This window comes from Dipodomys spectabilis, unplaced genomic scaffold (assembly GCF_019054845.1).
Source record: "Dipodomys spectabilis isolate Male_0828 unplaced genomic scaffold, ASM1905484v1 ptg000145l, whole genome shotgun sequence".
NCBI classification, from domain to species: Eukaryota; Metazoa; Chordata; class Mammalia; order Rodentia; family Heteromyidae; genus Dipodomys; species Dipodomys spectabilis.
Genome location: NW_024870822.1, coordinates 23,969,432 through 23,987,712, shown reverse-complemented (window position 1 = coordinate 23,987,712; position 18,281 = coordinate 23,969,432). Strand labels below are relative to the sequence as shown.

Sequence of the window (18,281 nt, the reverse complement as noted above, 5' to 3'; positions counted from 1 at the left end):
CTTCTGGCTTGTCTTATATCAGAAACACCTAGCTAAATAATTTTTTTGGTGGGGGGGCTCCGGTTGTGGGGCCTGAACTCTGGGCCTGGGCACTGTCCCTTAGCTCTTCAGCTTAAGGCTAGCTACCACTTGAGCCACTTCCGGCTTTTTTTGTGTATGTGGTGCTGAGGAATTGAACCCAGGGCCTCATGCATGGGAGGCAAGCACTCTACCGCTGAGCCACCTTCCCAGCCTCAAGCGAAATAATTTTTCTTTTTTTTTTGTTTGGCCGTGGGGCTTGAACTCTGGGCCTGGGCATTGTCCCTCAGCTCTTCAGCTCAAGGCGAGTGCTCTACTACTTGAGCTACAGCGCCACTTCTGGTTTTCTGGTGGTCTATTGGAGATAGGAGTCTCACGGTCTCTCTTGCCCGGGCTGGCTTTGAACCGCGATCCTCAGATCTCAGCCTCCTGAGTAGCTAGGATTACAGGCGTGAGCCACCAGCGCCCGGCTGCGAAATAATTTTTGTACTGTCCAAATGAATAAAGTTTCACTGTGGATCCTAATGTAGAATAAGATGTTTGTTTGCTTGTTTTTGTTTTTTTTTTTAACTGAAAAAAATTCTGTATAAGAATGTGTTTGTAGGCTGAGAATGTGGTTTAGTGGTAGAATGGTTGCCTAGCATGGATGAAGCACTGGGTTTGATTCCTTAGTACCACATGAATAGAACAGGCCAAAAGTGGGGCTGGGAAGATGGCTCAGTGGTAGAGCACTTGCCTTGCATGCATGAGGCCCTGGGTTCGATTCCTCACACCACATAAGCAAAAAGAAAAAAACCAGAAGTGGCACTGTGGCTCAAGTGGCAGAGCACTAGCCTTGAGCTGAAGAGCTGAGGGACAGTGCCCAGGTCCAGAGTTTAGGCCCCACGACCCCCCCACCCCCCGCCCCAAAAAAAGAAAAAGCCAGAAGTGGCACTGTGGCTCAAGTGTTAAGAGTACTAGCCTTGGGCACAGAGAGACTCATGGACAGAGCCCAGGCCCTGAATTCAAGCCCCAGGACCAGCCATAAAAGAATGCATTTGTAAGCTTGTGAATAGTGGCTTTCATCTGTAATCGTACCTGCTCAAGCAGCTGAAATCTGAATATGAGAATTATGTTTAAAAGCCAACCCAGCTGGGCATCCATGGAATCCTAGTTACTCAGTAGGCTGAGGTTTGAGGACCAAGGTTCTTTGAAGCCAGTCCTTTTGAGACTCTTATCTCTAGTTACCACCCAAAAGCCAGAAGTGGAGCAGTGGTTCAAGTGGTAAGCACTAGACTTGAACAAAAAAGCTCTGGGTCAGCTCCCAGGCCAAGTTCAAAAAACAAAAAAAGGTAGCCAGCTCAGACAGAAAAACCTTGAGAGACTCTTAATCTGCAATTGACTGTCAAAAGTGGTCACTAAAGGCATGGCTCTACTGGCAGAGTTCTACCACTCAGCTAACCAGCGAAAACAGAGCTAGAGGCACAGAGTTCAAAATAAAATAAAAAATAGGTTTGCAGAACTTTTTAGAATCTGTTAAACTAAAATGAAACCAAGAATGATGTTCATCTAACCTGTATGGAAAAATACCAAAACTTGGATTGAAGAGGTAGCTGGAAGGAGTGGACTTAGTGGGATGGATTTGGATGAAACTGTAAAAATATACAAGAGAAAATACAACTTGACAGTTCAGTTAAACATATTTGTCTAAAACAACCATACCAGGAAATAAGCTTTATTAGCACATTGGTGATGTAGACTTTCCAGCATTTGGGAGGCTTACAAGAAAGCAGGATCATTGAGAGCCTTGAGGCTAGACTACACTCTATACTGGCCTTATCTCAAAACAACAACAAAAACCCTGGAAAGAACCCCAAGCCATTCATTTTTGTTGCATTAGTTCAGGTCTAGCTACTTTATTAGGATATCTGCATAGCAAATTACTTACTGGAAGGGAAAGATAATTATGACAGGATATTATTTTTAAGCTGTTGTTACCTAAGTAGGTTTAAGATGCTAATTAGGATTAATGGGGAAGTATAATGGTATTCTGATAAATCCAAATATCTGAAAATGATAGTGATTTGTCATATTTAAATTTACTTACATAGTAGAGAATCATGGGATCAGGAGACTAAGGCAGAAGGATCTCCAATTCAAAGTCAAGCTGGGCTATATGGAAACATCTCATCCCCCAAAATAAAAATAAGCAAATAAATTACTCATTTATAGGAAATTAAAATGCTTTTTGTTTGTTTTTTTGTAGGCACACAAGTCTCTGAATTTTGTTTCAACACTGCTCCAGATTACCATGTCAGAGCAACTGGATTTACCTGTGAGACAGGCAGGCAAGTTTCTTGAATTATTTATTTTGTTCTCTCTATATAAACATTATTTAAAAGATTTGTAAATAGCAGAGTGCTAGTAGCCCATGCTATAATCCTAGTTACCAAGGAGGTGAGGTTTGAGAATTGTGGTTCCAAGCTACCCTAGACAGCAAAGTCCATGAGACTTTTTTTTTTCTTTTTTTTGGCCAGTCATGGGGCGCCTGAACTCTGGTCGTAGGCACTGTTCTTTAGCTTTTCAGCTCAAGGCTAATGCTCTACTGCTTTGAGCCATAGTGCCACTTCCTGCTTCTTTTGCTTATGTGGTGCTGAGGAATTGAACCCAGGGCCTCATGCATGCAAGGCAAGCACTCTACCACTGAGCTATCTTCCCAGCCCATCCATGAAACTTTAACCAGTAAATAGCTGGAAGATGTAGAGCACCAGTTTTGAGCGACAAATCCAAGCCTCCGTACTGATAACAATTTTTTTTTCTAAGTTGAATAACAGAAATATTTCCATGGCTCTTAAGTGATTTTTTTTTTAATGCTAAGAACTCATTTATCTTCAGTGTTTGTGACAGAGGTGCCTTCTTAATACTTCATGGTATAGAATAAGGAATAATTTAGTACTTAAAGTAGTAGAAAAAACATTTTATTACAAGATTTTATGCATTCTGGTTCCTGAAGTGGTTTCTCAGACACAAACTTCTGTGTCTACATGGCTAATTCTTACACCTTTTTGCTTAACGATTTAACTCTTCTGAGATTTGAATTGAAGCCTTCATTTGGTAGGCAGGGGCTCTTCTATTTGAGCTTCAGTTTCTTCAATTAAAAAAGTGCTATTCACTGGGTACCTGTGGCTCATGCCTGTTAATCCTAGCTACTCAGGTGGCTGAGACCTGAGAATCATGGTTTGAAGACAGCCTGGGCAGAAAAGTCCATGAGACTCTTAGCTCCAATTAAGTACAAGAAGCTGGAAGTGGCACTGTTGTTTGAGTGGTAGAGCACTAGCCTTGAGCACAAAAGCTCAGGGACAGAGCCCCCTGAGTTTCAAGCCCCAGGAATAGGACAAAAGTGCTATTCCGGATATCAGGTATTCTTACTAACAAAGTGGAAAATATGATATAATGCTTCTGTCTTATTCTATTAAAATAAACACATTTCATATTTTAACTTTGCCTTAGAGAAAGTATAAACCGTCGGGTGCTGTTGGCTCATGCCTGTAATCCTAGCTATTCAGGAGGCTGAGATGTGAGGATCATAGTTCAAAGGAAGGCCGGGCAGGAAAGTCCGAGAGACTCTTGTCAGTCGTAGGTCTGAACTCAAGGCTAGCGCTCTACCACTTGAGCCACAGAGCCACTTTCGGCTTTTTCTGTGTATGTGGTGCTGAGGAATTGAACCCAGGCCTTATGCATGGGAGGCAAGCACTTTACCGCTGAGCCACCTTCCCAGCCCAAAGCTTTTTTTTTTTTTTTGTTGGTCGTGGGACTTGAACTCTGGGCCTGGGCACTATCCCTCAGTTCTTCAGCTCAAGGCTAGCACCCTACCACTTGAGCCACAGCACCACTTCCGTTTTGTTTTTTTGTTTTTTTTTTGAGATACCCTTATCTCCAATAAACCACCAGAAAACAGAAAGTGCTGCTTTGGTTCAAGTGGTAGATAGAGTGCTAGCTTTGACCTGAAGAGCTGAGGGACAGCGCCAAGGCCCAGAGTTCAAGACCATGACTACCACCACCACCAAAAAATTGAATAGCTTTTAATTTAATTTTTTTTTTGTAAGTGGGCTGGCCTTGAATCGTGGTCCTCAGATCTCAGCCTCCTGAGAAGTTGGATTATGGGCATGAGCCACCAGTGCCTTGCTGGAGTCCCCCCACCCCCGCAGTCATGGGACCTGAATTCTGGGCCTGGGGGCTGTCCCTCAGCTCTTCAGCTCAAGGCTAATGCTCTACCACTTGAGCCACGGTGCCACTTCCGGCTTTTTTCTTTTTGCTTATGTGGTGCTTAGGAATCGAACCCAGGGCTTCATGCATGCAAGGCAAGTGCTCTACCACTGAGCCACTTTCCTAGCCCTGCTGGAATATTTTTGAAATTATATCCTTAGAAACTTTAGTATACAACTGGTTTCATCTAAATTTTTTGCAAGTCTAAGGGCTTGAACTTGGGCACTAGAGGCTGTCCCTGAGCTTCATGTGCTCAAGGATAGCACTCTGCCACTTTGAGACGCAACATTACTTCTGGCTTTTTGAGTAGTTTATTGGTGATAAAAGAGTCTCTTATGGCCTTTTCTTGCCTGGACTGGCTTCAAACTTTGATCCTCAAATCTCACTCTTGAGTAGCTCTGTTTGCTGGCATGAGTCACCAGCACCTGTTCATTTAGATTTTGAGCGATTAGATCATTCATTCTGTCTTTGTAATAACACTTAAGAATTCTGATTGGAGTAGAATTCAGTATGACCTCCTTTCAGATCACTGAGTCAGATGTGTATGTATCATTCCTTTACTCATAATGGAAAGAAGTACTCATGTTATATCTAGAAAAAGTATCAACTATTAGGTCTTCATTTTGGTCTTGCTCAGTTTTGGAGATATTTACAATTTTGTAGTAGTATCAATCTGGAATAAGTAACAATATTCTCTCCCCCGCCTTCTTTCTTTCTTTCTTGGTATAAATTTAGGGTCTGGGCACTCTCCTTTACCTTTTTCTTTTCTTTTTTTTTTGTCGGCCATAGGGCCTGAACTCTGGGCCTGGGCGCTGTCCCTCAACCCTTCAGCTCAAGGCTAGCGCTCTACCACTTGAGCCACAGTGCCACTTCCAGCCTTTTCTGCTTATGTGGTGCTGAGGAATCAAACCCAGGGCCTCATGCATGCAAGGCAAACACTCTACCACTGAGCCACCTTCCCAGCCCCTCCTTTACCTTTTTTATTCATGGCTGGCACTAACTAGAATATACAAATGCTTGTCCTGTCAGTTATCTCTGTTCAAATAGATGTGGTGACAATCTGGCCAGGTGCCACATACCTGTAATCCTAGCTACTCAGGAGGCTAAGATCTAAGGATTAAAATTAGAAACCAGGCTGGGATTGTGACTTAATGGTAGAGTGCTTGCCTAGAATGCGTGAAGCCCTGGGTTCGATTCCTCAGTACCACATAAAAAGAAAAAGCCAGAAGTGACACTGTGGCTCAAGTAATAGAGTTCTAGCCTTGAGCACAAAGAGGCTCATAGACAGTGCCCAGGCCCTGAGTCTAAGCCTCATGACTGGGAAATAAATAAATAAATAAAATAGAAACCACCTGGGCATACAAATTCAAGAGATTCTTCTCTCCAGTTAACCACTAAAAAGCTGGAGGTAGAACTGTGGCTCAAGTGTTCAGAGTGTTAGCTCAAGTGTTAGTGAAAAACCTAAGCAAGGATGGGAGGCCTGAGTTCAAGCCTCACTACCTGTGTGTGACACACGCACGCATGCTAGCAGTGTGTCTGAAGTGATAAAGCACCTGCCTGGCAAGTAGGAGGCCCTGAGTTTAAACCTCATTCCTGACAAAAAGAATAGCCAGTAAGAGCCAGTGTTGCTAGGGTCATGTCAGTAATATAATCAGGAGACTGAGATCTGAGAATCTCAGATTGAAGCCAGCCCAGGCAGGAAAGTACCTTTTTTTTTTTTTTTGGTTGGTCCTGGGGCTTGAACTTTGGGCCTGGGCACTGTTCCTCAGCTCTTCAGCTCAAGGCAAGCTCTCTCCCACTTGAGCCATAACTCTACTTCTGGTTTCCTGGTGGTTTATTGGGAATAAGAGTTTCATAGACTTTCCTGCCTGGGCTGACTTTGAACTGTAATCCTCAGATCTCAGCCTACTGAGTAGCCAGAATTATAGGCATGAGTCACCGGCACCCGCCTCAGGAAAGCACTTTTAAAACTTATTTCCAGTTATTCACCAAAAAGTTAAGTAGAGTTGTGGCTCACCTGGTAGAATGCTAGTCTTGAGCAAAAAGCTCAGGGACAGTTCCAAGATCCTGAGCTCAAGCCCCAGGACTGGTATGTGTAAGCGTGCACACATGATCACACATACATGTGTATACCCAGTGTTTTTACAGAGTTTAGGAATTTTCCCTTTAGGTTTTATATATTTGAAATGTTTATCACCATATGGCTAATTAAAAAGTCTTTTAACATAAGCTAGATTTGTTAAAATAATCATTGTTACTGACCTTATATTGTAAAGTATAATAAACATTTACCAATATCACTACTTTAAAAAAAAAGTCTTAAAAAAGTTACCTTGATTTTATTTCATTTGTGGAATTGGGAAAGATGGGGGAGAATGATGTAAAGGGTAACGTTGATCAAGGTACAGTGTACTCATAATCTGACTTAAATTGAAATTCTGTTTTACAACTACGTAAAGTTACAAGAAAAAGTTGAAATTATTTATTTGTTTGTTTGTTTATGCTATTATCAGGACTTGGGCTTTCTTGCTTATAGTTAGTACTCTTCCACTTAAGCCATGCCTGCAGTTAGTTCATGTTTGCTGGTTAATTGGACATGGAGTCTCACAGAATTTTTCAGCCTAGGCTGGCTTGAAGCTTCACTCCTCTAGATCTCTACCTACTCCTTAGTAGGTAGGATTGTAAGTGTGAGCCACTGGTGCCTTATGGTAATCTCTAATATTTGAGCATAGAGCAAGGAAACTTCTCCATAAAACAACACAACTTTGAAATGTGATTGAAGGTTATAAATTATAAAACCTATACATGGAATGATTTTTTTCCTGTGGTCAACATTTTAAAATCACCTTTGTGTGATTAGTTATAAAAGCTATATTGTGGGCTGGGGAGGTGGCTTAGTGGTAGAATGCTTGCCTTGCATGCATGAAGCCCTGGGTTCGATTCCTCAGCACCACATAAGCAGAAAAGGCTGGAAGTGGCGCTGTGGCTCAAGCGGTAGAGCGCTGGCCTTGAGCTGAAGAGCTGAGGGACAGCGCCCCGGCCCAGAGTTCAGGTCCGTGACCCGCCCCCCCCCCCAAAAAAAATAAATAAAAGCTATATTGTTATATTTCTTTTTTTTTTCTGCCAGTAGTTTATTGAGATAAGAATCTCATGGACTTGACTGCCCAGGCTGGCTTCTAACCACCATCCTCAGATCGCAGCCTCCTGAATAACTTTAGATCACAGGCATGAATCATTAGCTTCTGGCTGTCATATGATTTTTATTTATTTAGTGGCGCTAAGATTTGGACCCAAGGCTTCATGTTGCTAGACACTTTACTACTTAACTCACGCCTCTTCTACCACTTGGGTCATGCCTCTAGACCTTTTTCCTATGGCTGGGTTTTTAAATTTTTATTCATATTTGTTTTTTTGCCAGTCCTGGGTCTCAAACTAAGAGCCTGGGCACTGTCCCTTAACTTCTTTTGTTCAAGGCTAGCACATTACTACTTGCCACAGTGCCACTTTTGCTTTTTCTGTTTATGTGGTACTGAGGAATCCAACCTGTATGCTAGACCTTCCTAAGGCTATTTTTGAGATAGTATCTCACTTTTTTTTCTGGGTTGGGCTGATGATGGTCTTTTTTTCTTTCTGGTGCTAGTATTGGGGCTTGAACTCAGGGCCTACACAGCTGTTCCTTAGCTTTTTTGCTCAAGGCTGGTGCTCTTCCCTTTGAGCCACAACTTTCTTAGCCTCACTTTGAATTGTAACTCTTAGATCTCAGCCTCCGGAATAGCTAGAATTGCAGGCATGAGTCTCCTCACAGCCCTTTTATTTATGCCTCTTGCTGTAAGAAGAAGGATAGTCACAAGCCACCATGCCCAGCTATTGGTTGAAATGGGGACTTGCTAACGTTTTGCCCCAGCTGGCCTAGTATCTGCTTTCTTAGTTGTTAGGGTTGTAGGAATTAGGCATTATACCCACATGGTTTTGGCTTTAGAAGCTTCATTTAGAAGACTTGCTAAAATTAAAAGTGTTTTAAAATAAATATTGTAAGCAGAGTGCCAGTGGCTCATGCCTATAATCCTCCTCAGGAAGCTGAGATCTGAGGATCACCGTTCAAAGCCAGCTGAGGCAGGAAAGTCTGCGAGAATTTTCTACAATAAACCACCAGAAAACCAGAAGTGGCAGAGTGCTTGCCTTGAAGAGCTGAGGGACAGTGCCCAGGCCAAGAGTTCAGGCCCCATTATCGAAAGAAAACAAAACAAAAAAAAACTTTACTGGGTGCTGGTGGCTCATGCTAATAATTTTAGCTACTCAAAAAAATGAGACTTGCCCTGGCGCTGGTGGCTCACGCCTGTAATCCTAGCTACTCAGGAAGCTGAGATCTGAGGATCGCGGTTCAAAGTCAGCCTGGGCAGGAGAGACCGTGAGACTCCTATCTCCAATAAACCACCAGAAAACCGGAAGTGGCGCTGTAGCTCAAGTGGTAGAGCGCTCGCCTTGAGCTGAAGAGCTGAGGGACAGCGCCCAGGCCCAGATTTCAAGCCCCACGACCAACCAAAAAAAAAAAAAAAGAGAGAGAGAGAGAGAGACTTGGAAATTTGAAGCCAGTCCAGGCAGGAAAGTATGAGACTCCCAGTGGCTCACTCCTGTAATCCTAGCTACTCCGGAGGCTGAGATCTGAGGATCACTGTTCAAAGCCAGCCCGGGCAAGAAAAGCCATGAAACTCTTATCTCCACCAGAAAACAGTAATTGACACTGGTTCAAATGGTAGAGTGCTAGCCTTGAGCTGAAGAGCTAAGGGACAGCGCCCCGGCCCACAGTTCAAGCCCGCGACAGACAAAGAAAGAAAAAAGAGAGACTCCCATTTCTAATATAACCAGTAAAAAAATTAAACTGGCCGAAGTGGTAGAGTGCCAACCTAGCAAATGAGTTGAACAATCTCAAGGCCCTGAGTTCAAACTCTAGCATCAGCAAAATAAAAAAAGTCTAATACAGTGACATGGAAGAAGTTGAAATATGGTTACTACTTACAAAGGATATTTATGGAGCTTTCATTATAAACACCTTTTGACAAACTTATCTATGTTTTAGGTGTTATCTATTTGAAAAATATGATAACACAGTATTGGCCTGATCGAGAATCAGCACCTGGGGATATAGCCCCTTATAGTATTCCAGAAGAAGATCGACATTGCATTCGAGAAAATATTGTAGAAGCCATTATTCACTCTCCTGAGCTCATCAGGTATGTATGTATGTATGTATGTATATATATCTATCTATCTTACTTATTTAATGCGTACATGTTTGAGCAAAAATCGAAAGCAAGTAAAAAGGCTATGGTAGAAGGCACATAACATTAAAAGGGGGGGAGGGCCAATGGGGTTGAGTATAGTTAGCGAATACTTTTATGATATATGAAAATAGAACGAAAAGTTTTGAAATTGTTTTAAGAAGGGACAATGAAGGAGAGGGTCAGTTTGACATTTTATGGCCATGTCACAGAGAATCCCCCCTTGTACAACTAATATGCTATGCTAATAAAATAGTTTTTAGGATAGGTACAGTGGCTTACCCCTGTAATACTAGCTATTCAAGTGTGCTGAGATCTGAGGATCACTGCTCAAATCCAGGCCATGTAGAAAAGTCCCCTTGATACTCTTATCTCCAATTAACCATTCGTAAATCAGAAGTGGCGCTCTGGCTCAAAGTGGTAGATGCTAGCCTTGAGCAAGAGCTTAGGGACAAAACCCAGGCCCTGAGTTCAAGCCCTATAAGCGATAGAAAAACACAAAAACAAAAAAAAAAACAGTCTTCAAACGTTAACAGTGGTTCAAAGCAAGTATGATGTGTGTGTGTGTTGACCATAGTATTGGAAAGACTAATCTACTTATAGAGAAAGCTAAAGACATGAAATTGAGTGAGTTAACCCCTGTGTACACTCAAAAGAATCTTAAGTTTGAGGCCATGCAAAAGGTACTTAGTAAGACTATATCAATTAAAAAAGAAAAGGCTGCCGGGGGCCAGTGGCTCATGCCTGTAATCCTAGCTACTCAGGAGGCTGAGATCTGAGGATGGTAGTTCAAAGCCAGCTTGGGCAGGAAAGTCCATGCAACTTTTTTTTTTTTTTTAAATTATGAACATACCATACAGAGGGGTTACAATTACATGGGCAAGGTAATGAGTACATTTCTATCACTGAGCCACCTTCTCAGCCCCAATGAGTACATTTCTTATGTGAAACTCTATCTCCAGTAAACCACCAGAAAACCGGAAGTTGTGCTGTAGCTCAAGTGGTAGAGTGCTAGCCTTTAGCTGAAGAACTGAGGGACAGTGCTCAGGCCCAGAGTTCAAGCCCCAAGACCGACCAAAAAAAAAAAGGCTAAGAGGCTTATACCTATAATTGTAGCTACTTGGGGCTTTGAAATCTGATATCTAGGTTCAAAGGCAGTCCAGGCAGGAAAGTTGATGGGACTTTTATGTCCAATTAACTACCAAAAGCCATTAAATCTGTGGCTTAAGTGGTAGAGCTTTAACCTTAATTGAAAAAGCTAAGGGACAGTGCCCAGACCCTGAATTCAAGCCCCAGTAACAACGTGTGTATGCACACACCCCCAAAAACTAAAACTATAGGGCACTTTCTCAAGTGTAGGGCATTTCCAACTCAACCCTGAACAAAGATTTGGGGCACAATAATAGACAGTATGTTTAATGACTGAAAAACAGATTTACTAGTTCTCACAAGCATTTGTTTATTATATGTATAGATTTTTTTTTTCCAGGAAAACTTAAGCCAACAGATACCAATATAGAGGAATGCCCTTTTGATTTATTGCCTTACTGTTTTTCCCATTTACAAAATAAGAACTTGGGTCTGGGAATATGTCTTAGTGGTAGATTGCTTGCCTAGAATGTGTTAAGCCCTGGGTTTGATTCCTTGGTACCATATAAACAGAAAAGCCATAAGTGGTGCTATGGCTCATGTAGTCAGTGCTAGCCTGGAGCTGATGAAGCTCAGGGACAGTGCTCAGGTCCTTAGTTCAAGCCCCAGGACTGGCAAGAAATAAAAAAAAATAAACTAAGAGCTTAAACAATGTAATGTAAACTAGTAGAACATGTTGTGATCATATGGATGAGAATTTTTAAGAAGACAACCAAAAAAACTAGATTTAAGCTTGTTGTTGAGCTTCTTTAATCCCAGTACTAGGAAGGCAGAAGGATTACTAGTTTGAGAGTAGCGTGGGTCATGTGGCAGTTCATAGCTTCCCTGGACAATATATTGTGACTGTTTTAAAAAGCCAATGCCTAGGTGCAGTTTCATAACCAAGCATTTGCTAGCCTGCCCCAGGCTCTGCATTGCTCAAAAAACAGAAACAAACTACTGAATGCTATATCCTTTTTGTTTTATAGGCTTTTGATATTACAAATTCCTGTGTCCTGCCCTATCTATGTTTTGCTATTTGTGTACCATCCTAACCCCATGCTCAGGATTGAATCTTGGGCCTGCTCATTCTAGGGATATAACTATTTCTTACTTCATTCCTAGTCGTGAATACTCCTTACATGTATAGGATTTTGTGTGAGTGTAGTTATTAATGGGATTAGTTGGTTTTCTTGATGAAATTGATTTGGCTCAGCAAGAGAAAGAACACCTGCATTTATAATATTTATGTGTTTCTTTTCTATAGAAAGAGGTTATCCTAGCTGGGCGCTGGTGGCTCACGCCTGTAATCCTAGCTACTCAGGAGGCTGAGAATTGAGGATCATGGTTCAAAGCCAGCACAGGCAGGAAAGTGAGTGAGACTTCAGTAAACCACCGGAAAACTGGAAGTGGCACTGTGGCTCAAGTGGTAGAGCATTTGAGCTGAAGAGCTGAGGGACAGTGCCCAGGTCCAAAGTTCAAGCCAACAAAAACAAAGAGGGCATCCTAGACTATGTGGTAGCTTTTGCTGAATGAGTTTTTTTCCCTTTTTATTTTCGTTCCTTTCTAGATAGGGTCCAGGTTTGCTCCTTGGCTAGCCTGGCTTGCCAACTTCCTACTTGTTCTTTCCCTTGGAGATGACAAAAATGTGCCTCTGTGCCTATTGGTGAGATACAGTCTCAACCAATGTCTTTTTTTGTTTGAACTTTCCTCAAAGCTTGATCTCCTTATACCTGCCTTCCAAATATCTAGGATTATATGTTTGAGCCATCATACTCATCAAATTATATGCATCTTATATTCACCCACATATCAGCTGGATTTTTTTGGGGGGTGCTGGCCCTGAAGCTTGAACCCCAGTCCTGGGTGCGGTACAAGTTTTTGTGCTCAAGGTTAACACTGTTGCCACTTAAGCCACAGCTCTGCTTTTTTGGTGCTCAATTGGAGATTAAACTTTAAAAATTTCCTGCCTGTGCTGTCTTCGAACCATGAGTCTCAGATCTCAGCTCCTGAGTAGCTAAGATTACAGGTATGAGCTATTGTGCCTGGCACTACATTTTAGCAGCATTTTGTCTAGATAATCTTTCTTCTTCCTTACTGTTTATTTTGTCTTTCAGGGTACAGCTTACTACTTGCATTCATCACATCATCAAACATGACTACCCAAGCCGCTGGACTGCCATTGTAGACAAGATTGGCTTTTATCTTCAGTCTGACAACAGTGCTTGTTGGCTAGGAATTCTTCTTTGCCTTTATCAGCTTGTAAAAAATTATGAGTAAGTGTTTCCCATTTCCTATGGAATTTTGGGAAATAAGAAGAGTTGGAAAGATTGAAAGCTAATTTGGACATATAAAATTAATTTTGGCATTGTTAAGAAAATTAGTGAACTGTACTGTTAATTTGAATTTTATATTTTCTTTTTAGAAGTAGGATGTCTTACTCTAATTCTGAAATGACACTGCTTATGTCCCCTCCCCCAATCATTATCTCTTTTTCCCCATTCAAAAATCTAAGGTTGTGATTCTCAATAGGTGCTGATAGAAGTCCTTTAGATACTTTTTTTATTGTATATTGGAGTACTTTGAACATTAGAGCTCTTTATTACTTGTCTTTTTGTGAATTTTTGCCTTAATTTGTGTTTTTGGTAAACTTTAAGAACCTCTAAGAAAAATAAATTAGAATTTCATGTGCTAATTTATCAGTTATTTTTGAGATTCATACTCAACCTATTTCATTTTTTGCATATTTTAGCAAGTTATAGCTCATGTAAGTAAATTGTATTAGAATGATTTTAGAGGAAGAGATCATTTTAGATCTGGATTTAGGGATCATTATAAAAGAAAACATTGGGAGTTGAGGTAATAGAGTGGTAAGCTCAATGATGAAGGTGTTTTCCTTAAAGCATGAAAATGACGAAAATTGGTAGGTACTTAGAAGTTTGTGGGAAAGATAAGCAAGGGAAGAAGACTTAATATTACAATGATGACTTCAACTTCTAACAGCTAGACAAATCCCATTGTGTGCTCTCTAATTCTGGGATTTTTGGTTAGCCTCAATACCCTTTGTGGGTCCCATTTCGAAATAGCCGATGAACTGCTGCTGCTCTGAGCAGGCAAAAATACATCATTTACAGCATTGGTACTGGTGTTTTCTTGTGTTCCCACCAGCTACCCATCTTCCTGCTAAGGAATGTTCCAGCTGTTGCTCCAACCTCTGTCAGAGTCCCAGTTGTAGTTCTGGTAAGTGAGTGACTAAAACCAGAGAGAATAACAATAAGCTGTCAGTGTCACTTAAGAGGTTCAAATCTCTCCTGTTTTATAATCTTACCAGGAGAGAGTGTGATAGGGCTTTTTAAATAGATACAGGAGCCTAATACAATATTAGACTTCCAGTTTATTATAAGCCAGTGTTGGTGGAGCACAAGGTATTTAATATAAGGGACCTATGTGGACTGAAGCAGTTTCAGAAAATAAAAATTGGAGTTTGATGGCTTTTAGAAATAGAGATCCTCAGGAATTACTTATATACAGAAGGAACATTTGAAGAGGAAGGTACGTCACACCACATTGAGTAATATGAGCAAAGAAAGCAAAGTACAGAGGTGGAAATAAGACTGTTACCTGGATGATAAGGAGATCACTTCTATGCAAACACATAGAGGAATGATTTGAATGAAAATAGTCAGAAAATTGGATATTACTATAGATACTGAGGAAGTGTCAGTAGATTTTGTTTTTTAACCTAAAAGTGATGGACTAGTTGAAGAAATTTCTATGAAGTTTGGCTTTGTGGAAGTAGAACTACATTAATTTCTTTGTGTCTGTGTGCCAGTACTGGGATTTGAACTCATGACTTTACTTTCTTGCTTGATTCTGGCCCCCCCCCCCCCCCATGAAAGATAGCAGTCTATCATTTTAGCCATACAGCTATTTCCTATATTAATTTTTTAAAAGATGTATGTGAGATACAATTTCTTAAAATAATGAAATATTGGAAATGATTTGTCAGTTTGTGTTACTAGCCTTATTAGTCATCATTAGTGTGAACATTTCCTATTCTTTCCTCTTGAGAATTTATTTTGTTTCTTATTTCACCCAGAAGAAAAAAAAAATCCAGATTTTAAAGAGAATCTTTACCTATTAAAAATGTACTCAGAGCTGGGTGCCAGTGGCTCAAGCCTGTAGCTATTTAGGAGGCTGAGATCTGAGGATTGCAATTCAAAGCCAGCCTGGGCAGGAAAGTCCATGAGACTCCTACCTCCAATTAACTACCAGAAAACCTAAAATGGTGTTGTGGCTCAAGAGGTAGAGCACTCACCTTGAGCTGAAGAGCTGAGTGAAAGTGCTCAAAACCAGGCCCAGAGTTCAAGCCCCATGCGCTGCCCCCCCCCCCCCAAAAAAAAAAAAAAAGTACTCAGAAGCTAGGCTCATGTCTGTGATCCTAGCTAATCAGGAGATGGAGATCTGAGGATTGTGGTTTGAAGCCAATCTGGGTAAAAAAGTCCCTGTGAGACTCTCATTTCCAGTTAACTACTCAAAAACCAGAAGTGGTACTGTGACTCAAGTGGTAGAGCGCTAACTTTGAACACAAAGAGGCTCATGGACAGCATTCAAGCCCTACAACTGGCCCCCCCCCCAAAAAAAAAAGAAAAATGAAGAAAGAAAGAAAAAGTACTCAGGTACTCAATTTTTGAGTAAAATTTTTTTTTAGGATACCAATGAGAACTCATAACTTGCTATGAGAACTAATTTAAAGCAATTTAAATAATCACCTATTCCAAAAAGACAAGTGATAGCTATTATAATCATGATTTCTACAACAAGTAATCTGTATTTGCAGATTGATTGTGCCTGTTGATTCCTTAATATGGAAGCTGTTACTTTGTTTCTACAGTTGTAACTTAAAAATCCAGTTATTTCCTTCCTTTTTAAATAATCCAATAGACCATAATAATACTGTTAAAATGATAAGTAGGGTGTATACAGAAATAATTTCAATTACATATGTACTTTTTCATATATAACTTTTGGAACAGTGTAATTCAAATAAGGAATTTTTCTGATTTTAGGAAGGTAATACTCATAAAATGTTGTGTCCTATTCTGTAGCACTATCCAATAGTTGAACATATTATATTTCTGAAATAGGTGATTATTGACTTCCAAATAGGGTAAATGAAGATATTTTAAAACATGTTGTTCATGTTTTATTGCCAGGTGAGTTATAGTATTCTGGTTTGTGATGCTTTTAGTCATAAAATAGTTGGTGTCTGAATAAGGATGGTAATGTAGAATTAATTTTATTTATTCATTAGCATTGCTGTTTAAAAGCCAAACCATTGTACCTCCATATTTGTATAAGTATTCACAATTAGACTATGTACTGAATTGATCAGAGGAAAGAACCTAGATCCCAACTGCCAAGGTTTATACCTAGATGTGTAACTGGGAAAGATAGTTCTGCTGTTTCTCAGTTTCTTCAGCTGTAAACAGGAGAATACTAATGGGGGTCATGCACATCATTGACCTTTTAATAAATGTTGAGTAAATACATGATAATTCTGTTATTTAGGGCTTTTACTGGAGTTGCGTTTGTGGTTTTATTCTAGAATATTCTTATTTTTTTAAAACTTGTTAGAAAGTACATTTGTATATAAAAGCAGGTACATATAAGCTGTAAAGTAAATTCTTACAGAATTAGTTTGTATTCCTATCCATAGGTACAAGAAACCAGAGGAAAGGAGTCCACTGGTGGCAGCAATGCAGCATTTCCTGCCAGTTCTGAAGGATCGTTTTATTCAGCTTCTTCCTGATCAGTCAGATCAGTCTGTCCTCATCCAGAAACAAATATTCAAGATCTTCTACGCTCTTGTTCAGGTATTTTTTATTTTATAAAGCAGTTTGGATTCTGCTGGTAATTTACCATATCAAAAATTAAGAATTTCAGCATCTGAAATATAATAATTACATTTGGAGATCTAGATTAACTAGATGATTTGCTAGAAAAATGTAAGTTGGGCTGGGAATGTGGCTTAATGGAAGAGTGCTTGCCTAACATGCATGAAACCCTGGGTACTATTCCTCAGTACCACATAAACAGAAAAAGCTGGAAGTAGCACTATGGCTCAAGTGGTAGATTGCTAGCCTTGAGCAAAAGAAGCTCAGGGACAGTGCCCACGCCCTGAGTTCAACCAACAGGACTGGCAAAGAAAGAAAAGAAAAAAAAAAACTACAAATCTAAACAAGCATCTTTGCCCAATAAAAAATTGCAAGTTCAGCCGGGCACCGGTGACTCATGCCTGTAATCCTAGCTACTCAGGCTGAGATCTGAGGATCATGGTTCAAAGCCAGCCTGGGCAGAAAAGTCTGTGAGACTCTTATCTCCAATAAACCACCAGAAAACTGGAAGTGGAGCTGTGGCTCAAGTGGTAGAGCACTAGCCTTGAGCTGAAGAGCACAGGGACAGTGCCCCAAGCCCAGAGTTTAAGTCCCATGACCTACAAAAATAAATAAGTAAATAAATAAATAAAAATTGCTAGTTCTCTTAAAATATCTAGCATAGCTGGGTGCTTCATGCCTGTAATTCTTTATATTTAGAAGGCTCAGATCTGAAGATTGTGGTTCAAAGCCAGCTCAGGAAGGAAAGTCTATGCAAGGCTTCTTCAGCTAACCATCACAATCAGAAATTGATCTGTGGCTCAAGTGGTAGATGGGTAGCCTTGAGGAAAAAAATGCTAGGGATGTTGGGTGCTGGTGACTCACGCGTTAATCCTAGCTACTTAGGAGGCTGAGATCTGAGGATCGAGGTTCAAAGCTGGCTCTGGCAGGAAAGTCCGTGAAACTCATCTCCAATAAAACACCAGAAAACTGGAAATGGCGTTGTGGTAGAGCTCTAGCCTGTAGCTGAAGAGCTGAGGGACAGCGCTCAGGCCCAGAGTTCAAGCCCCACGATTGACAAAAAAAATAAAGTAAATTAAAAAATGTTAGGGATAGTTAATCTCCTGGGGCTAAGAACCTGGAGTCAGGACAGGTTTAAAAAAATCATCCAGAGCCAGCCTGGTGGCTCACGCCTGTAATCCTAGCTACTCAGGAGGCTAAGATCTGAGAATCGCGGTTCAAAGCCAGCCCGGGCAGGAGAGACTGTGAGACTCCTATCTCCAATAAACCACCAGAAAACCGGAAGTGGCGCTGTAGCTCAAGTGGTAGAACGCTCGCCTTGAGCTGAAGAGCTGAGGGACAGTGCCCAGGCCCAGAGTTCAAGCCCCACGACCAACCAAAAAAAAAGAAAGACAATTACTCAGAAAACCAGAAGTGGCGCTGTGGCTCAAGTGGTAGAGTGCTGGCCTTGAGCTGAAGAGCTGAGGGACAGCACCCAGTCTCAGAGTTCAAGTCCCATGACCAACCCTCCCCCCAAAAATCATCCAGCATAGGCTGGGAATGTGCTTGAAGCCCTAAGTTAGATTGTTCAGTATCACATAAACAGAAAGGCTGGAAGTGGTATTGTGGCTTCAGTGGTAGAGCTCTAGTCTTGAGCAAAAGAAGCTCTGGGACAGTGCTCAGGCTCTGAGCTCAGCCCTAGGACTGGCCAAAAATAAAAGAAAGAAAATCCAAC

The 18,281-nt window shown here is 40.9% G+C and overlaps 1 protein-coding gene across 1 annotated transcript in view; it reads left to right on the top strand.

Moving 5' to 3' along the window:
• Ipo7 (importin 7) overlaps window positions 1-18,281 on the top strand; it is a 72,651-nt gene that overhangs the window by 15,966 nt on the left and 38,404 nt on the right. Inside the window, exons 2-5 of the mRNA XM_042691735.1 lie at window positions 2,264-2,345; window positions 9,341-9,494; window positions 12,788-12,946; window positions 16,390-16,546. Of these exons, the coding sequence (XP_042547669.1) occupies window positions 2,264-2,345; window positions 9,341-9,494; window positions 12,788-12,946; window positions 16,390-16,546 (552 nt within the window). The remainder of the gene's footprint in view (window positions 1-2,263; window positions 2,346-9,340; window positions 9,495-12,787; window positions 12,947-16,389; window positions 16,547-18,281) is intronic.